The sequence below is a fragment of the Plasmodium malariae genome (genome assembly GCF_900090045.1).
Source record: "Plasmodium malariae genome assembly, contig: PmUG01_00_31, whole genome shotgun sequence".
Classification (NCBI taxonomy): domain Eukaryota; phylum Apicomplexa; class Aconoidasida; order Haemosporida; family Plasmodiidae; genus Plasmodium; species Plasmodium malariae.
This window is the reverse complement of record NW_021638304.1, coordinates 51,418-74,581: the sequence shown is the minus strand read 5'-3', so window position 1 is coordinate 74,581 and position 23,164 is coordinate 51,418. Positions and strand designations below refer to the sequence as shown.

The window sequence follows — 23,164 nt, the reverse complement described above, 5'->3', positions numbered from 1 at the left end:
AATTCTCATATTAATAACTAGAATTATATTTTATGAAGAATTTATTATGATACAGACTGTATATGTGCACCATTTTCTATTTAGTATGTATTTTCTAATTTAATATGTTGTAGAATTTATTATCCTTCATTAGGAGTATATATTTTTTCCTTGATTTTTTTTTGAATATTATATCTAATAAAAATATGCATGTTATTTAAAATTAATTAATTATGCTTATTCGTTCAAATAACAGTACCACATATGAATAATTTTTTATATTTACGTGAAATATTTAGTTTTTTCCAAGTGTATACATCATAAGTGAATAATAATATTAGGTACATAGATATATCAAATAGAAATATTTAATTGACTTGCAAAGATAACATAATGCATAAATAAGAAAAATATATGTTTAAACCCAAGTAATTTTTAGGAATACACATTAATTTTCTTTTAGTATATAAAACGTTTCTCGTATATCTATGTGATTTTATAAAAATTACATATATTAATACTTAGTCAAGAAGTAACATCACTAAGGATACACCAAATTTTTGTAGAATTTAAAAAAAAATAATGTTTCGTGGAAATACATGTTGATTAAAATATGGAATATATACTCCTTTTATTGGTAATTAAAATTTTTATGTATTTATGAAAGAATAGTTAAGTATTACACCCCTCGTTCTTATGAATATTACAGCCTAATAAGATGTAGTTACAAAAGAATGGAACAAGAAAAATATCATTAAAACTTTTGCAAGAATTATTTCAACATAATTCCAAAAATATATTTTATTACAAAATTCGTCTTCCTAAAAAATCTGATCTTTATTTTATTTGTTTATATATAAGGAACTGCATCTAATACACATTTTTTATGTTATATATAATTTTTCTTATAAAAAATTCAGCATAGAAAATATTTTTTTAGCAATATATTTGTCTATGCTCACGGCATTTAATACAACTTCTTCAAAATGTTTTACATTAATTTAGGTTGCTCTTCGTTCATTTTATTTTACTTTTTTCTTAGAATTCTTTTAATTAAATAAGTCTCTAATTTCTTTAAATTAATTTTTCTTTCTATGTTTTTAACTGATTCTTATAATTCTTACTTCTTATTTTTTTGCATTTTACATACCTTTCTTCATTTTCTAACCGCAGTTCATCTTCTCATTATTAAGTCATAATTTTCCGATACCTTTTTTTATTTCCCTCTACATATTGCAATTGATATTCTCTTTCGATCTTTACTAAATTTAAGCTAGTTTTGATATCTTATAAAATGCTTATATTCGTCCTTCATGGTAATTTTACTATTAGCACTCTAGAAAAAAGGCATAAGTATTATTTATTATGTATGTAAATCTTCAATTTCTTAATAAGTAAATATTGTTTTGAAAAATAAAACAAATAATCAGGGAAACAGAAAATAACAATAATACAAAATAAAGACGCATTTTAATTATACAAAATTATTATAACATCATATCCATATAAAAAGTATAAATGCAAAATTTTTTGTTATAAATAGACTCTTAATTTTACTTTTTGTTTCTATTACTTTTTAGAAATTATAATTTTAGTAATCAAGAAAGTTCTCATTGAACGGTTCATAACGATAATTTTTATAAAAGCGCTATTTATATTGTTATATATTTTACTCATTTTTTTTAATTTTATCGTATGAATTTATTATGCTATATACCTATTTTTACGCATATATGAATGCATAATAAGCCACAGAAAAGGAAACTATAAAAATATTAAAGAAATATTACTTTTGTAAGTTCTTTAGGTAATAAGAACTTAAAATATTTTTAACAGAATTAATCCGTGTAAATTTTATACTCAGTGTATATATAAATTCAAAATTTTGTTAATAATTTGTTTTTACATAAATATAATTTCACTAATAAAATAATTGCTTTCAATTGTATTTAATGGATATAAAATTTAAATATAATAATTTTTTTTTAGATGAACAAAATATTTCTCAAACTTGCATTGTGTTTCCTTTAACATTCTTTTTTTTTTGTGTATATACGACAATGTTTTTTACTATACTTCTACATATTCTTATGATTATAACATATTATGATAGTTCCATGAAAACAATTATTGTAAATTTGACACAAAAAAATTATAACAAACCACATATTTTTACTTTCTTGCAAAAGAAAATTTAATAACATTTAAATTAATATTTTAAAAATACCAGTACAAATATAAAAGTTTTATATTTATGTACCAATCATAAAGAATTTAATTACCTGCACTTTGATCTCTTCATTTATTTTTTTTTTTTCTCTGTAAGTAAAGAAAATTTTCCAAATACATACAACATTTATATTTATTTTTCTTTTTTAAAAAATATTAATTCTATATTTAGCAATACAAGTTAGCCATAAAAAGAATTAAAAATTAAACGGGAGTAAAACTAAAAAATTAATCTTGAACACTGAGTACTTAACTCGATTTAAAAAGAAAGGTATTAAGTTATACATATACAACTTCATATTTATTCTATGCAGAATTAATAAAAAGCCTATTAAATATATTTTTTAAAATAAATTCTTTAATATTTACATATAATAATGTTTATATACTAAAATAAATTTTAAATTTGCTTTATGTTTAAAAAAATAAAAAAATATATGCACACAAAAAAATTATATTCAAGTCATTTTATATCACTATAAACAATGTACATTTATTCATAATTTTACAATAATAATACATTTTCATTATAACATAAACAAATAGTTATTTAAAACTAGGAAAAGTTATAAAGCAAATGGTAGAAATTTTTAATTTAAATATAAATTATGACAGTTATATAAAATTCTTTGAACTGTTCTATCATATATTCACTTTAAAACAGAAAAAACATACTTTCATAGAAATCAATTTTAATATATAAATACATATATTACTCCAAATATAATTAATTAAGCAGATAAAGTGTATTAAAATTCAAATAAGAATCAATAGAAAACATATGAATTCATAAAAAAACTCATAATACATTTTCTTACAATTATGTATCAAGAAGACAAGGTGAGGATACAACATTTATAAAAATATAGCAATTATAGTTACGTTTATTACGAACATATCACTTAAGATATTACGGATCTTACTGCATATTAATAAATTCCTTACAAGTAAATAATGTGTTTCCTATTATTAATTTTATTCAGCCATCAACTTAATTTTCTTGTATATTTCATTATTCCTTAAGGGTTTTGGAGTGACTGTTACAAGAGTAAAAGCTAATATAATTATAAGTGTTGAAAAAAATACTAGATAATATAAAATTAAAAAATTATTTAATTAGAGAAAAAAATCTTTCATTTATATAAAATAAAGTGTATCTTGTAGAAAATATACACATAAAAGTATTCTGAATATAATTATCAACTTATATTTTGTATTGAATTAATGATTCTAATAAAATACTTGTTTTTTCTAGTGTTTCATGTTATAGCTAAATAAAATTAATTATTATGAAAGTAAAAATATCTGGAGCTATAAAATATATTTTTCATTATATATATATTATTATGTATCTAAAGAACTATATGTTATTTTGTAATTTTTAAGCATATAATAAAATTTACAGTTAAAAAAAAATATGTACAAGTTTTCATATTTTTTAAAGTACTATAATAACGAGCATTATAATTTTTTATAATGATTTTATAAATTTATACCATTCATTCATATACTAACGAAATTCGTTAATATTTAAAGTGATGTTTAAATATTTATATATTTCATACTTTATGTTTCTTTAAAAAGTATAAACATATATTTATAAAGGAAAAAATACTTCCAAAAAAAAAAATAATAAAAGGAAGTAAAAATAAATTTACCATAAATAACTATTGTATTTAATGCAAGAATTTCAAAAATAATTGTAGTCATATATTATTCCAAGCAAGCATAGTCACATGAAATAAAAATTTAGTATATATAAAATAATGGTAAACACGGACTATGAAATATTGAAGATGAACCAAATTTTTTGATAAAGAAATTTTTGAAAGAATTAACATTTTACTATTTTATATAAATAGATACTAAAAAATTATTTTTAAAAGAAAATAAAAACAACTGTATCATTTATATAATGTATAATTTTCATATAACGAGGAAATTATTTCATATACTCTTATTTCTACTCCTTGTATATTATAAGAAAACAGACAGTAATTATAATTTATTATAAGTAAAACATTATTTCCCTTTAAACAAAATAATATTAAACTATTATAGTTTAAATAATTTTTTTGATTTACTAAACTAACATGCAAAAAGTGAAAAGTATATTTTTTATTCCAATACTCTGTATGTGCTTATTTTAACATTAATAATGGCACTCTCTTAGTATTCTTCATTTATTTTTATTATTTCATTAAAAAACATTTTTATGAATTAAATTTTTTTATATATAAATAAGTTATCACATAAATACCTGTAAAATAAAAAGTATGCAACTTGTGTTAATTAACAAATTATAATAACGTACACCTTCCATTTAATGTAATGAAGTAAGTGAGTTAATTTTTTACTTTCTCAAGCATACATTGAAAGGTTTATTTAACTTAAACTTTTTTTTTCCTTTTATTTAATAGAAATATTTATTTATTTATTTCCTCAATAATAGAAATAATACGGTACAAGTAATTTTTTTATGTCAATTTATTTTATCGTAATTATTTACTCAATACATTTATAATAGTATATAATTAACCGTTATGTATATGTAATAATAAAATAATTAGTATAAGTACATTATAATTCTTAGTAACTGTATAATTAATGCAAATCTAACAATCATTCACATACGAATGCTAGTAAGACTAAAATAATATCAATAAATCTAGCTATTTTTTACAAGAAACGTGAACTTCAAAGTTGCATTTATGAATTACATGTAAAAAAGTAATTCTATGTTTTCCTTATATTTTATTTAAAAAAAATATGAGTTCTAAATATCAGAGATTTATTTATGCTAAATGTAATTCATATATTTTTTTATATATCCTCAATATATTACTAAAATATTACATGATTTATATATAGAAAACTATAAAAAGAAGCACAAATGTATATGTATATATCTACACTCGAAGAAAGGATGATATAGAATACATACTTATTTTAATTACTCCTACTGTTAATTTATATATTTACAGATATATAAAACTTTTTGAGAGAACTACAATATAGGAGAGATAAAATAAATTATTTGCATATATGATCTATTAATATGCTATTGTATTTAGTATTTTAATTTAATATTTGAATGACATAAAGAATTAGGGCCATATATACTATATTTATCTATAAATTTTCAATGTAATTCATATTTAATTAATTTTTCCAAAATCAAATTAACGCACAATTGGAAATCATAATAAAATTATTAATAATTTTAACTTCTTATTAAATTCTACATATTTAAAACTTCAACGTGTGTAAACTATTCCTTTTATAACTCAAATAGAAAAAAAACCTTACCTTATTATATATTAATAACTGCCCATTTATGACTTTTATATAATAAAATTAAATTTATATTTGAAAGATTTTTACAATAAATATTCTTAATAACTCCTACCTCATATAACTTATTTTATACAATAAATATTTTAGCTGTTTCTTAAATAAATAAAATATACATATATATTAATGCAACAAATTCTCTTCATTTCCTTTCATTAAATAAAAAACAAGACACATTTATTGTTAAATTAAAACGAATCTTATATTTTTCAATTACATTAACAAATAGTAATTTTCATCAAAGAAAAGATAAAAAATAGCACACAGAATTTTTATTATTTCATATATAAAGAAACAAAATACTCTAATAAAAGTGTATTAATTATACTGTTATGTTTTCACTTAAAAATATATGCATATATTCTTCGTAGAAACCTATTTTAAATCAAAAATAGATGATATATACAGTAATATATAATTAAGCTAATACAATAATTTAAAATACTAATTTAAACAAACTAAAACATTCAAATCCATAAAAAAACTAAGAACATATATTTTTATTCTTTGGAGTTAGAAAATGCACTAATATGTAATTGCTTGCATAAATTTTCAGCAATTAACTATATGTTTATTATACACATAACTAATGACATTGTAAATATTACATCATATTAAAATATATGTTACCTTAAAAAAATAAATTCCTTATTATTCATTTCACTTTTTACTGAACTTAATTTTTTCATATTTTTTAGCTTTTTTATGGTAATAAAAAACGTACGATATAAGTGTAACACCTAATATTAAAAAAGGTATAGCATATGATACAATATTAAATAATTCTCCTAATACTCTTAGAGATGTACCTGTCACTAACCAACTAAAATATTGTTTCAAAGTGTTCTCCGAGGAACTTAAAATCGTGTTCAATCCTGATAATTCCAAAAATCCGTTTTGTCCAGATCGATTACACAGAGATATATCTACTATGAGTAGAGTTGATAACAACAAAAACAATAATAAAGGTGATCCTAATCGTAATGAGAATTTTTTACGCATTATTTTTTTGTAAGTCTTATCACTAATATTCTTGTTCCTTTTAAGAAAATCTACAAAATCCAGTTCTTTGAATATTTTTTTTTCAAGATGACTGTATTTTTTTGTCACAAATTTAGAATATTTATTGTTCATATCTTGTTTGTGTCCATCATAATTATTTAATGAACCTCTATATAATTCTTTTTTTTTTTCTGTGCACTCCTTTTCAGTATTAGATATATCCTTTTTTTTGTCCATTCCATTATTTGATATATCATCTCTTAACATTACAACTTTTGAATCCTTATCCTTTTTATATTTTGCTAGTAATCGATATATTCTGTCGTCTAATTTTATAGCAAGCGTGTACTTTTTGCCTAGGTATTTGTTAGACGTAATCTAAAAATCCAAAATAAATAATAGTTATTTAATGAATAAATAATATAATGATGAAAACAGTATTCATAAAAATATAAAATGAAAAATATAAATAACAAAAATATTCTTAAATAATTTTATCATACCACATGATTACTTAAATGGGGTATCCACGTTAAAAAGATAAGTACAACAATTTTAATAAATGAGAAAATCATAATGCTTTTTTTCATGTTCTGTTCTTTAAATATTTTAAAATATTTAGTAAAAAATACATAAAAAGTTATACTATAACCTCTTAAAGGCAAAGGATATTATAGTAGTTATTTAATTCTATTTTTTTTTTTTTTTTGTATCTACTTAATAAAATTTATATAAATGTAAAGTATTTTATAACATCGATATACAAAAATAATATTAAAAAGGTATTATAAAATTATTAACATTATAATGCTTATTAAAAATAAATAACTTTCATCTAAATAAAATAATTTTAATTTATATAAAAATATTCAAAATATATATTTTAATTATTTAGCAGAGTAGCTTAACTAAATAATTTTTATTATTAATTTCATTCAGAATATATTAGGAAAAAAATAGTATTTCCGTATTATAAGGAAATACGGAATTTATATACCATATAGATCGTATAGTATACATATAAAATACATTATTTCATACTCCAAAGCAATAAGTAATGTTATGAATATCTTGTCATTAAAAATTATAATTTTATTAACATGATATTTTGAAAGAAATTATTTGTAAAAAAATATTAATTATAACAACACAAAAACAGTAATAATAAATGAGGATATCTATATTTTACATAATATTTTGTAATATGTTAATATATCAGCATAATATATTTATTCTTAAAGGAAATACGATCTTTTATATTCTAGACCATGCTTAAAGAATCGAGTATATATGGAAATACCTAATTTCTGAAAAAATATATAAAGTTAAATAAGGTCTAATTTTTTTGTTTTTTCGAAAACTTTTGAATGTTATAAATTTAATTAAAATAAATATATATAATTATTTCGAAGTGAAAACTATTTATATCTAACTAAATTATTTTTAATTAATTGTAAACATTTAAAAGGAATATTAATATAATCAAAAAAAAAAAAAAAAAAAGAAAGGAGATTAAAGATATAATAAGCATTGATATAGTACAAATAATTTGATTAATTTGGAAACATATATGAAATAAATTTACAAATAATATACAGAATAAAAATGATTTGTAACGAATCATTAAGAATAACAATATAATTTACTAAAAAGTATGTTTTAATAATTTTTCTATATATGATTTTCAAATAAATTTATTATTTTGTTTTTATTCATTTAATAATACGCAATGCTTGTAATGTATTTTAACAGTAAATCATAATAAATCTATATGAATATATAAAAAAATAACATTTTATTAAAAATACTTTTAATGGAAAAAACGTATTTTACCCCAATTGTTTATTTTCTCAAGAACTAAAATGGAGATGAGAATTATAAAAATATCATATTCATAAATATTTATTGTAATAATCTAATATATAATTTCAAATTATTCTTATTAAAAAGTCTTAGCCTGCAAGTTAATAATTTGAAAATTGAAATAGAGAAAAAATTTCCTAAATTTAAAACGCCATTTTTAAATTATAAAAATTAAAGTTATTATATATTTATTCCTTTAATGTATATATTATTATAGTAACAACACTAAATATTTCTTTTATTTAGTCTATTTTAGGTTTTTTTCAAATTTTATTGTCCCATTTTTTTAATTTCATTTAATGTTTCTTTATATAATATAATTTTACCGATTTTAAAAATATATAATAATCCACGTATATATATTATAAAATAATTTTCGAAAAATAAGGATACTACATAATTATATCCTTTCAAGCAATTATTTAAAAATTGTATTTTTCTGTTCTAGAAATATTGATGATTTTTAAACTTTTTTCTGGGTCTTCTTGGAAAATATATCTTTATTTTTAACAATTATTTATACCTCTCTTATGTTAGAAATTAATGAACTAATAGTTTAATTTCCTTGTAAAATATTTATTTTTCTTCTTATTAAGTATATATATCATGGATGAATTGTTCTGTTATATATATATTACTCAATAAAGTTAGCGTAATTTTCGTATTATGTATTTTTTACATTTAATAAATAATATAATTAATATTTAATGCGTACAAATAAAATAAGTTAAACATATAATAATATAAAATTTAAATATATTATTTACATTCCTGTGCAAGATATATAATACAATATCTACAAAAAATATGATATCATTTAAATGTTCAATAATTATACAAATTTAATTCACGGTTTATAAGGTTTCATCATAATTCACATTGAGTAGTTTAAGTTTTTTCTTTTATACAAAATAAAAATATTTGAAATGTTTACTATTTTATAATTTTACATAATAATTATATGTTCTAATAGGTCTAAAAAAATTACATACTAAAAATAATAAATACACTCTTAGCATACAACCTAAAAGTATGAACGTTTATATATTAATCATTTAAATGGATGTGTTATACAGAAAATATCTAATATTTTTATTTAAGTGCAAAAATTTAAAAATTAATGAAGAATTCATAAAAATTATATTATTAAGTGCAAAATTGTACCATTCTTAAAATTTCTGATTATATTAATTGAATATATTCAATTATAATGAATCTCGATTATTATAAAATATTCACTAGAACAGTTATACACGCAAGCACAATCTTCATCTACTACTACTTTTTAAGTATTTATCTTATAATTTCCAATGGTTATATTAACATTTAATTCATTACTTTTCATATATTTTCTCTTTTATAGCTCTATAAGTTATTCTAGCTAAAAGAGAGAATACCATTCCACCACCCCTGTAATCTATGAAAACAGGAAATTTTTGGAGTAATAGTGTTTTAATTATATATATATACATATAATTTATATTAATACTAGTTTATTTGGATTCTGTTAATGTCCTCAATAAGAAAAAATAAAAATATTTTGAAATTTCTAGATGAACCATTGGATAATATAACTATAAATGATTCTTAAAATGCAAATATATATTCAGCCGATAGCATATATTACATGACATATTATAATGTAAAAAATAACTATTATATATTAAATAATAATAGTTTTTCTTTATATAACTTAATGTCCTGAAAATTTTTTTTTGAAATTTATTTAAAATAAATACAAAAAAATGTTTCAAGATAATTTATTTATTGATAATATTACAAAATTATAGATATATAAATTATTTTAAGTCGAATAGAACTATAAAAAATTCTTATATAAAGGTGTACGTAAACTACTTTAACAAAATAAAAAATATTAAATTATGGCATAAATATTTTATGTAAATTTACATATTATGTAGAAGAGATAGATATAATATATAAATTCTTTATTATTAATATTATTACCCAAATATTTATTTAGAACATCGATTATTTATTATGAGAATTCAATTCCTATTATACGTATATAAGTGCAATTGAATAAATAATTTTGCATAACCTTATAATTATGTTTAATGGAAAGATAAAATTATCATTATATTTTCTAAAAAGTGGTTATAATAAAGATATTCCACACATGAATGTAATTTTATTACATCAATAATGATTTTTACTTTGTTATAGATAATTTGTCCAAAATATGTAAAATTATGTAACTCGTTATTTCAAATATCAGTGCTAAAACCATAGAATATGATGTTAAATAAATTATATAAAGAAAGACAACGAGTAATAAATATACCTTTAAATGATATTAATATATATATAACAATAATATCACATATTATACATTAAAATAATATGGATAAATGAAATTTATAACATTATACATGGAATTACTTAAAATGTTATGTTTCTCTTATGAGACATTGTCCCTCTATATATCTGCGTACAAGTGAAAGGATTAAATAAATTTGTAACATATTCAAAATAAAATAGATTTATTTATTTCTATTTTTTTCATATATATTATTCTTTAAGACTGATATTATAATTAGAATGTATTGATAACTATAAATTCCAGTATAAATGTATATGAACTATAAATTTATATATGTATGTGCCTAGATATAGCAATATATATAACATTTACTGTATTGAAAATTTGTATATAATAAATGAGAAAAAATTATCATATATTGTTTAAAGAAACATAAAAAAAAAAAGTATTAATTTTATCTATATTCTTAGCTGCATTTTGCGATGTTTTATACATATAGCATTAAAGTAGTTGAATTATATGATAAAAGTTTAAATGTGCAATAAAGCTATTTCATTGTTAAATATTATTTCTTAAATTAATAAATACTATATTCATAATAGTATCATGAAATATTCAATAATAAATTCGAATTGCAATTAATTTTGAATTTATTTAAATTAATTGTTTTATATAAAATACAGTATCATAAAATTATTCTGATCTTAAAAAAACAAAAAATAGAATAATTATATCAAAAAAGAAAAATTTCTTTTTCACATATTTATAAAATAGTAAAAAAAAATAAAAATAAATAAATATTTTCATATAGATGTTTCAAATAAAATTACGCTCAATTTTATTCTTATTCTTACAAATATTTCAGAAAATAATATGGACTTTTTATTTTGTCATATATTCATTCACGATTATTAGTTCACTATATAATATTTTAATAATACATGTAATTAATATACTCAAATGAAATTATAAATATATAAAATTTCCTAAAACCTCAGAAACTATTTTTATATATATTTCCCAATATATTCATACTAAACAATACGATTTAAAATAAATTAGGACGCAATATAAAGGATTAAAATTAAAGCAAACAATAGAACGCACAAAAACCTCGTAACAGATTAAATTAAGAATTAAAAATAAAAGCAATAATTACATTATATATTAGATTAATTATTCATAAATATTATAACTTAATTGTTTATTTGAAATATTTATTTACAAATATATACTATCAATTAAAATTTTTTTTTTTTAATTTCCTCACCATTATCTCTTACTTATATACATGATTCAAAGGAAAAAATCTAATTAGAAATAAATACTTACATTATAATATAATATCCTATATGGTTAGTAATACGGTTAGAAATTTCTGTAATTTCATTTACAAATTCATGTCTCAAATAATATTATAAAACTATATATAGAATTTTTTATTTTGCATGCTAAATACATATTTATTAATACTGTTAAAAAGTTATTATTTTTATATAGTTATTAAATGTATAAAAAAGAAAACAAAAATATATAACAACGTTTTGATCTATTTATCCTAATATTTATACATATTATCAAAAAAAAATATATAACTATGAGGCTTCAAAATAGTTTGTATTCTATAATGTAATACATTAATCTATTTACATGGAATTATAATATTATTAATTTTTATTTCAAACTTATAATATATTTTATTAATTTTTAACCATACATTATAATTAATTTTACCGTACGTGTATCCTAATAATTTTTCATATTTTGTATAAGAAGCTTAATTTATTTTAATTAATTAATATACCTAAATGTACATTTAATTAATTAAAACTTAGTATATATAAAATTATTCTTATCTATAAGTGATAATAGGATTATAACGAAGAATATAAGTATACAATAAATTATGCTATTTAAAAATTATTCAATGGTAAAATATACACCATAAATATTTAATATTTAGGAAATTGATATATATATATATATATATATATATATTTATAATATTAAGAGTTATAAGTACATTTTTATCGTATATGCCTTTTACAAAAAATATAACATATATTTATAATTTACATATTATTAATTCTAATCTCTATAATATAGTAGTAAATGTAAATAATAATTCTAAAACTATAAATGTTTGTACCAAAAGTAACAAACGTATAACAATTGCATGAAATAAAATATTAGTACTGTTAATTATTTGGTTTATTAATTATTTATTTTCAACATAAATGTGGATTAAACAGATTTATTTACAATAGTACTGATAATAATATTCATATTTATAAGTTTGTATTAAGAAAAAAAATAAATAATAAAAAAAGAAATATTACTTATAATAATGCAAACTTTATAAAATAACTTTTATATTTCTTCTTAATGTTACTCATATAACTTTATATTATTATTTATTTGTCTTCTTTATAGAACCAATAAGAATTTTATATAAAAATATAAATATAACTACGATTTAAAATAAAATTACCATGAATATATTACCTGTGATATATTTATTAAAGGTTAAAAAATTTAATAAGCGTATAAAATAAATAATAATGTATTAAATTATTTTATAGATCTCATATATATTTTTATATATTTGATAATTTTATATTCTCTTTTAATTAATATATATTAATTAAAAATAATCACGTTGATAAATAAAAAGATATTGATTTGTATTTTTACTACAGAATGTTGTATACAAAATCGTAGCGTAATAATAGAGTGTCACTCTGGAAAAATGCTTTTCCTCGGTATTATTCGTTAATTTTTAATATGAATAAATTTGTACATATATTTTTATTAATGATAAAAAAAAATGATAATACAATAAACGTAAAAATTAATTCTTATATAATTCTTAATAATTTTCTTCAATTTAGCACTTAAGTGTTAGAGGAAGTAGTTTTTTCAGATTTGTTAACGATCATTATTTTAAAATTATTACTAAAAATATAATTGAGAAAACTAGTTCATTAAATAATGAGAATAATAAAGAAGAATTTAGGAAAAAATGCCTAGATTTGGCTAATTATGTAATTCATAATAAGATAGCACCCTCATATCATAATCAAGTAATTTGGGAAAGAGCAATAAAGGGTTGGACAGAATCTCACTATGAAAAGCTAAATAAATATGGAGGATTCCCTTTGATTTTAGAGGAAAAAGATAAAAAAAATTTAGAATTAAAATATGAAGAAGTTGATTTTTGTGATAAAAGAAAGAAATATTTGGATGAAATACAACGATTGAAAGGGAAATTACCAAGTAATTCTGATAAGTATTCATGTAGATGTAATGAATATAATGAGTGGATTGAGCAAAAGAAAAACTATTTTGAGGAAAAGAAAAGCCTTTTTGGAACATTCTACCAAAAAACAGACCAAAAAAAAAAAAAAAAAGACGTTCAGAATATATATGCGACTTAATGAATGATCAAACGTTCAAAATACTTACTGAGTGCCCCCCCGTAGATAAATTACAACCTCGTGAAGGTAAATCTGAAAAGGAAGAAATAGCTTCACAAACACAAGATAAAGAAAAAAATGGGGAATCACCTATATCACATGATTCACCCAAACAAGCTGAACAAATTGAACCTACAGAGGGAGCTACCAGTAATCAAATAGATCAAGATACAAAACAAAATCACCATGAGGAGATAAATAAACAGGAATCTGAATCTCCACCTGGTCTCCAAACACAAGCTCACGTATCATCACTTGAATCTCCTTCTAATGAAGTTGAAGCTAAATCGGAAGGTTCTTTAGAGTCTCAGACACCAACACTTCTTTCAAATTCCCAACCATCCCCAGAAGTATCAGGTGAATCTGGAGCTCTTGCTTCAGTTCCGCCAGATACAAAAGCACAAAAACCTTCCGAAAGTACACTATCTTCTCCAATATCAAAATACTCTTCAAGTTCTTTTGCTTCAACTATACCCTCTGTAACTTCAGGTGACTGTAATGCATCTTATTTTTCTAATTTTGAATTAACAACAATATATGACATACATATTTAAAATGATATTACAGATTCAGTAGGAAATTCATCTAATAAATACATATCATCTATTTTAATAAGCTTTCTAATTATTATCATATTTTCTCTTTTTATTAAAGTAAAATAAATCTTAAGTATTAAAAACATCATAATCATTAGTTTTCAGCAATAATATATTTCATGAATATGTATTTTTTATATGAAAGTACACATTAATAGGACAGTTAAAAAAAAAAAAGATAAAAAGAAGACAACCAAAATTTCTTAAAATACTAATACCTTCACATTCGGGCAGAAAAAGGGAATTTTTAACTCATAATCATTTGGAACACCCATATTATGATGATGAAGAAATTACTAAAAAAATAAAAATACTTGAACATAACATGATAAAAAATTTACATGAGTCGAAGCAAAAAAAGAAAAGGATCAAAACTATTATAGAAGTACATATGGAAGTGCTTCAAGAATGGAAAAATGAAGAATGGAATTACAAAAAAGGAGAATTTTTAGAAATATGCTTAGAAGTGTTCACAAAAAAGTTATATGGACTTTATCCTAATTTAACAAATGATGAACTAATAACGGAAAATATTAAAAGTAGCAGTGATATTAAAAAACAAAAAAAATTATGGAATAAATGGATAGAAAGACATAGAAATATTTCTGAAAAATTGAATAAAGTGGACTGGTATAATAATTTGAAAAATGAATGGAAAAAAGAAAAATTTTACATAAAAGAAATGGAAGAATTAAAAAATATATCATCGAATAAAAAACAAAATAATCTATTTTTGGAAAGAGAGAAAGATTTGTGGAAAAATTGGATATTACAAAAGGCGGAGATTATAGAACAATATTTTGAACAAGATTGGTTTAAAGGACTAACTGAGGAATACCAGAATTTGTTAAATGAATATAAAAATGATGAATACGAAAATGATGTGTCAATTATAAATGTAGAAGAATTGGAACACAAAGAAAATTATGAAGAATTATATAAATATATAAAAAAAAAATTACTATCAAAACTTTGTATATTAGTACTTATGACAATATTAGAAGAATGCAAAAAAGAGGAGTATATAGAAGATAGAGAATTACATTTAGATAGTTTCATAAATAAAAGGAAAACTAAAAAAAATTCAGAAAAAATACCAGAAATTTCAGACAAATTTATTGAAAAGTATATTAATGTTTATGAAAATGGTAAAAATAAGGATATTCATAATAATATAGGGGAAAACTTCTTGCGGGAAGAGATCCATGATTGGATAGGAAAAGATGAAACATATATAAATTCTATAGAGTGTATGAATAACGATGATAAATATGATCATATAGCAGAATAATTCACCCTAGAGGTTGATATGAATATATTAAAAAGTTATTCAAGTGAAATCTTATGATATCTATAAAAAAATTTTCTTGAATTTTGTCATACTAAAAGAAATTAAAAAAAAGAAAAATGTAATGTAACAAATAATACAAAAAAAAAAAAATAAAATAAGGCATAAAACATGAAGTACTAGTTGCAGTTATTTTAAAAATATTCCAGTGACATATAAGTTTTTTGTTTTTTTAAGAATATGTTTAATAATATTTTATAAAACATGTTCAATAAAATAAGACGTTAATATACATATGTATGCATAAAAATTTTTAATATATTAAGCGCAAGCTCATTTGTTAGTGAAATTTAAATCAGAGTTCTTTTGTTTTTTTTTTTTAATAAATGATTTCTTATAATAATATATTAAGACATATATTGAAATTTATAACTTATATTTTTAAAATGTATACATTTTTTGTATATATTAGAATAATATATATTGTTATATTGAGAATACTTTTCTCACAATTGTACTGTTATAGCATATATTTAGACACTATATAAGCATTCTATATTGTATATATTATATTTTAATTTTCTTCTTTTTTTCTGTATAATTTATTTTTATTAAACTTATAATTAATATTTCAATTTTAAACTTATAGAGAATTATAATATTACGATACAGTTATAAGAGATTAATTTTTCTTCTTTTTAATGATAATAACATTTTTAAAACACTACAATAAGAAAAAAAAATTATTCAATTTTTGAAAATTTATTTTTATTTCATATTAAAATAAAATGTTACAACTTATGCATAACTGCACTATGTAACATATGTAATCTAATATAAATGTTAATCAAATTTTTATCAACCTAATATGTTATTTACAAAATATAATTATTCTTTCGTCAATGATAAATATGGGAATAATATACACTTAAAAAATAAATATATAATGCAGGCATATAACAATATTAATAATAGTATATAATATTCCTTGTTTTACCAACCTACTATTTGTAAAAATAAAAATAATATGTATAGATGCGTCTAATATATTCGCCCTATTTATTTTTCATATCTAATATAATTTGTTGTCTAAAACGGAATATCAATATATTTTGGAGCACTTGTCGAGCATCAATAGCTTTGTTAAATTAATTCTAAAAGACAATTTTAAAACAGGTCAAAGATTTAATAAGTATAATTAAATATTAATAAATTCAATATATATATATACATATTTTTTCTTAGGTGTTTACTTCATATAAATATATATCACATTTATATTCATCTGAACACTTATTAATTTCTTTCTTATTATTTTATACAAAATATAGCACAAAGAATATAATACACTAAGCTAAATAGATTTTTTCATATGATTTAGCATAGGAGTTCGGATGTTATATATAAAATTCAAGAATAATGGAACTTCAATAACCTATGAATTTTATCGACATAAATGTTTATTATATTCGACCCAAATACTCATGTATAACTGTTCAAGTAAATTCCCATTTTTTAACATTAAAAAATGAATATTCTTATAAATATAACTCAGATCCATAAATATAAAACTGTTTTTAATAATTAAGAACTCTATTATTTAAAAACTTTGGGAAAATTCTTTTTACATATCAATTAATTTTAATTTTTATAAAAAATAATAATACTTCATTCATACAAGAATATACTAGCTACTTGTAAGGACTTACGCAAAAACTCTTAAAATTTTAAATTGAAATATTGTGATTTTTTTATATTATTTAATATTTTAAATATAACTGATATTTCTGTTATATTTTTATATATTCTCTTTCATATTTTAACCCAAATTTATTTATAAAAAATAAAATATATTAATATAAATATTAGTATATTATGTATTTAATAAATATAATAACAAAATGGCATAAGAAAAATAATTTAAAATTATCTGTTTATACATAATTAATCAACCAAATATATATATATAAAAAAAAAAAAATTTTTACCAACCTATACTTATATTTATATATAAATGAACAAAAAAAATTAACCTAGTAATCTACGATTTGAAGTATTCAATAAATTTATAATAACGGAATTTGTATTATTTATTACATAATTCTTTATAATGCAGAAATATTTTATAAATGACTAATAAATTTTTATTAATTTAGGAAATTTTTATTATATTATAATGCATAAATAATCAAAGAAAAAAAAATTTATTTAGTAATATATAGCAAAAATGATGTGTATAATTTTACATAATATATTCATTAATCGTAAAGATGCTTTTTTTTTTTTTTTGTTATTTCGTAATCTTAATATCATAGTTCTATTGTATTTGAGAGTACCCATATTTCTATCTTGCTAAAATGTAATTCCTTATATAATGTATAATAACTAATAACTCAGTGATAAAGTATCATCAGAGTTCCATTAAATTATGCATATATAATTATTTATACCAATTTTAAAATATGTAAATTTATTATTTTTTTTTTTGTTTTTTTCTTTTTTCTCTAATTATCTCATTTTATATTTAAACGCATAATTAAAAAAAAAAAAAGCTCACGTCCAAATTTTTATTTTTAATATTATTTCTTATATTGTACCATTAGAAATTTTGAACTACTGTTAAAGACGATTAAATTTAGCATCACACAGTAAAATACGTTTTATTTTGTTAAAATGTATAAGATTAATTTATCTTATATAAGTTAACAATAAAAGTAAACAAACTTATATTCTATATTTTTGTTCTTTAGCTGTATATTAAGCACTTCTGATTAATATATATAAGTCTATAATATTGTATTACTGTATGTAAATTAAATTTTATTAAATCATTATTATGATGTATATTATTGTTTTAATTATTACTCTTATTGCAAATTATTGCAAAACAATTTTTCGTACATAAGCGTTTAGCAAAATTCAACATATTTGTCATTATTTTAATCGTAAATACTAATTTTGTATGAGATATTTTTAAAGAATTATATTTATGTAATCTATTAATTTTATTTTATTTTAACGGTTTTCTTAATAAAAATAGCTTAACATTTTTTTAATATGAATAGAAAAAATATAAGAGTGTGTTTAGATTTTTCTGAAATAAAATATTTACAGCAGCAAATCTTAATTACAATAATTAATATAATTATATAAATTTTAATATTTTTAATACTTTATTTTATATTTATTTTATTTGAAATAATAATATTTTTATTTAATGTATTTTACCACTTTTACTTTGAAAAACTGTTATAATTATTACTAATTAAAGAACTCTAAAAGGTTTTAAATTCTAAAGTGACCGACTTCAGTAGGGTAAAATTTTAACAAATCTTTATAGAATATTATCGTAAAATCATAGAAATAAAAATTATATTATCAAAAATGTTTATTGCCTATAAATAAATTTTACATCATAGAAAAAACAAATAAATTCACTTTCTTTATTAAAACTTTCTCATTTACCTTTTTATTATGTATGTCTCATTATTCCTATAAGCTAATATAACTGCTTTAATCAATAATTTCTATAACTTTTTTTTGAAGATTTTCGTTTCCATTTTAAAACGAATTTCTTAATTATATATAAATACGGTTATTTTTGTATCTATTAAATATTTACACTAATTTTTAGATTAACTCTGGAATATCAAGCAAAAAAAAAATTAACTTAAATAATTCATCAGGTATAAAGGTAAGCAGATTATTACATGGGCATACATATAAGGATTATGAATATTCAGACTTTAATTTAAACGATATTTTTCATAAAAACTATCAAAACTCATATGATTCATTAAAGTCTAAATATAATTTTGATAGTTCCAATGATTCATTAAAATCTAGCCGTATTTTTGCTGGTTCAAATGATTCATTATACTCTGTTTATTACCCTGATGAGACAAAAGGAGAATTAAAAGAAAAACCGATTCAAACGAAAAGTTATAAGCTAGAAAGAAAAGATAAGTCATCTGGGATAACTGACTATTTGATGAAACTAAATGGAAAATATGAAAAAATATTGGGAAAACTATTAGGCTTTGAACATATAGAGATAAATGAATTTACTGGTAAACCTGTAGAAAATAAGAAAGAATTAGCTCTTAAGGTTTTTACTCCAATTTTATTATTCCCCATTATAAGTATTATTATTATGACCAAACTTCTAGGACTTATTATGAAAAATAACATATGGTTAATCATTTTTGGATCTATTGCATTCATCTCAGTATCAATTTTTTATTTTATTTTTAAATTCTTTAAAATTATTAATAAGGATTTTAAAAATTTCTCAAATAGTTTAATTGAAGATCTAGCCCTCCATTCCAATAATAAATCAAAGAAAAACTTATTGAAATATTTAATTTGAATTCATTTATATCAATGCATATGAAATTTAATATTTATTAGAGTTTATACATACAAACTACTCATATTTATGTATTATATAAATTATAATTAGTTTTTACCTAAAAGAATTCTTTTAACGTTATTATTGTTCCTCCTAATGTAGATAGAACATTTATATGTTTAGATTTGTTCGTTTAATTAATTTTATAAATTATTTATGATAAAATGTAATTTTTTAATATGTTTTTTTTTTTTTTATTAATTTTTTTATTTTCATAGTTTAGAAAATAAACCATATGTTTGTATTTTAGTTATTTTCTCAAAGATTTCTCAGAATTTTTGTTTTATCAAGTACGCAATTTATTATATTTTTGTTCATTTTATCATTTAAATATAAATATATTTATATATATATATATATATTTATTTTTATATGTGCAGAATTATTGAGCTGTATAAGTAACCACTTTATATGAATTCATTTAATTAATTCATATACATGAGAGTTATATGTTTATTAGGATAATAATATTGTTAGAATAACAACATACTACGCATTGACGTTTTTTTAATTAAATATAAAAATTAATTGCATATTAATTTTTACCTAATAGAAATACTATTCTTTTTTAAATTTTAAGCCTTTAAGAAGATTTATTTTGATCTTGCGGCAAATGAATATAGAAAAAAATTCCTTTTACATCATAAACATAAATATTATTTCATGATAATTTATTATCCTTATTTAAATAAACTATCTTATTATATTTTTTATATTTTATATTATTCCAGTCTTCTGGCAATTTTTTTATCTTATTTCTATTTCTGTTATATATTTGTCTAATTTCCTGTTTTTCTTTGTTTTCCCTCCAAATATATAATATTTAAATACAATAGAATTAGGTGATAAATATGTATATATTCTTGTTTATTATTTTTCTTTTTATTAAAAATAAACTATTCTGATATTTAATATACTTTAGTAAGTTGCAAATTTACTATCCATTTCATAATATTTACTAAAAATATAATATGCTAAGGAAAATATGAAATATCCCTATAGTATGTAATTACATAACTATTCACTTGTCTTCATATAAGCAGACAATTTCAGAAGTAATTTTTCCATTACAGCAATTTATAAGTAACTTATAATTTCGTTTTTACTTACATTCACATAATAGATAAAAAAAAAGGAATAATAACTTTCATACGATAATAATAAAATACTAAGTTTGTAGTTCGTTATAATTTAATACTACTATATAAATTCACCTTTCTCTATACTGTGTTATACATGCATAAGACAAACTCTATATATATGAGGATTATGTATTAAATTATTCTATATCTAATATATACATATATAAAAACAAATAAAATAATTTTATAATGGATCAAAAATTAATTACATATCATATACAAGTTAAAAGTATTATTTTAACTTTAATGTTCAATATGTTTAAATATAATAACCTTTTAGGAAATAATAACAAAACTAAATATTAATGAAATACAATCTAATAATCATGTTATTAAATGAAATATATTCATCTTTTACTATAATATATTAATATCCAAATTTCAGAGAAATTTTGACTAAATGCTGGAAGTCTATGTATGCTTTGTTTTGTCTATCAGTTATTTTTTTGTATATTTTGTTAATTACTAACTTTGTTGTTTATTTGAGTAATAATACATTCCCATTTGTATATTATATTTTTTAATTTATAGTACTGTATTTATTGTATAACTAATAATTAATATTTTTATTTATTTTATGTATTATTAATTCAAAATGTTTTACAAAGTTGTTAAAAAGAATTTTTTAAAAAATTGCCATATTGTGTATCACAGCCCACAAAATTAAATGTGTACTTATCAGATATAAAAATTAATATAAATAATTTATGTAAAAAGGAATTTATAAGAAAAAGATAAAGAATTTAAACAAATATATTTTTTTTATAGAACTTTTGTAAATAATATGTTAGGGTAACTATTATAGTTTTTTTTTTTTTTTTTTCAATTTTTCATAAAAAGTGCAACATATAAGGGATTTTAAGTTTTTATTTTAACTAATAAATTATTTTTGATAAGATTTCATTTAAAATTTTCATGAGCTCATTGTAATATGTTATACCTAAAATATATATTAAATAATCAAGTTCTTGTAATTTTCATACATGATGATATATATATTAAATATATAAAATATGATTTTCGCTTAAAAAATTTTTTTCTTAAATTAATTTTTGTTCCTAATTATGCTGTTTAAAATTTTAGACATGATAACCCTAGAATGAGTTCAGTATAACACATTAAAAATTATTTTATTATAAAAATATATATACATAGATTTCGTTTAAATTACTTCCTTACTTAATATTTATATATATAAAAATTATCTTTAGAATAAAAGCAGATTTAATCATATATTTATTTAATAATAAAATTGTGTAATTTCAACTTTAGTTACTTTTTTTTACGAATATTCTTCTTGTTTTTATTAAATGTTTGTTTTTCCCTATATAAAATATATACCTTATTTTACATTTCATTCATTCAATAATACGGCTATAATTAACCTTTTATTATTTAACAATTCTATAATATTTTTATTATAAAAATGTTTCATTTTTTCGAATGAATTATTACTGGTGTCTCTACTAATTTATATGTGGTAAAATATATATTATGATTAATTTATTTTATAATATATTTCTCATAAAATATATTTTAT

At 19.1% G+C, this 23,164-nt stretch overlaps 3 protein-coding genes across 3 annotated transcripts; 2 read left to right on the top strand and 1 right to left on the bottom strand.

The window, feature by feature from the left end:
* Nucleotides 1-6,222: 6,222 nt before the first annotated feature.
* Nucleotides 6,223-7,154, bottom strand: PmUG01_00058000 (fam-l protein; the record flags this gene model as incomplete). Its single annotated transcript, XM_029004811.1, has 2 exons — nucleotides 6,223-6,942; nucleotides 7,068-7,154. 2 exons carry the CDS (start codon nucleotides 7,152-7,154, stop codon nucleotides 6,223-6,225), a joined length of 807 nt encoding a protein of 268 aa, XP_028859101.1.
* Nucleotides 7,155-13,203: 6,049 nt separating this feature from the next.
* On the top strand, nucleotides 13,204-16,074 carry PmUG01_00057900 (STP1 protein; the record flags this gene model as incomplete). The annotated part of the gene is made up of 4 exons (XM_029004800.1): nucleotides 13,204-13,236; nucleotides 13,603-14,014; nucleotides 14,194-14,604; nucleotides 14,942-16,074. The coding sequence occupies 4 exons, from the start codon at nucleotides 13,204-13,206 to the stop codon at nucleotides 16,072-16,074; spliced, it is 1,989 nt and encodes a 662-aa protein (XP_028859100.1).
* Nucleotides 16,075-19,128: 3,054 nt separating this feature from the next.
* Nucleotides 19,129-20,440, top strand: PmUG01_00057800 (Plasmodium exported protein, unknown function; the record flags this gene model as incomplete). The annotated part of the gene is made up of 3 exons (XM_029004788.1): nucleotides 19,129-19,149; nucleotides 19,354-19,386; nucleotides 19,706-20,440. The coding sequence occupies 3 exons, from the start codon at nucleotides 19,129-19,131 to the stop codon at nucleotides 20,438-20,440; spliced, it is 789 nt and encodes a 262-aa protein (XP_028859099.1).
* Nucleotides 20,441-23,164: the final 2,724 nt, after the last annotated feature.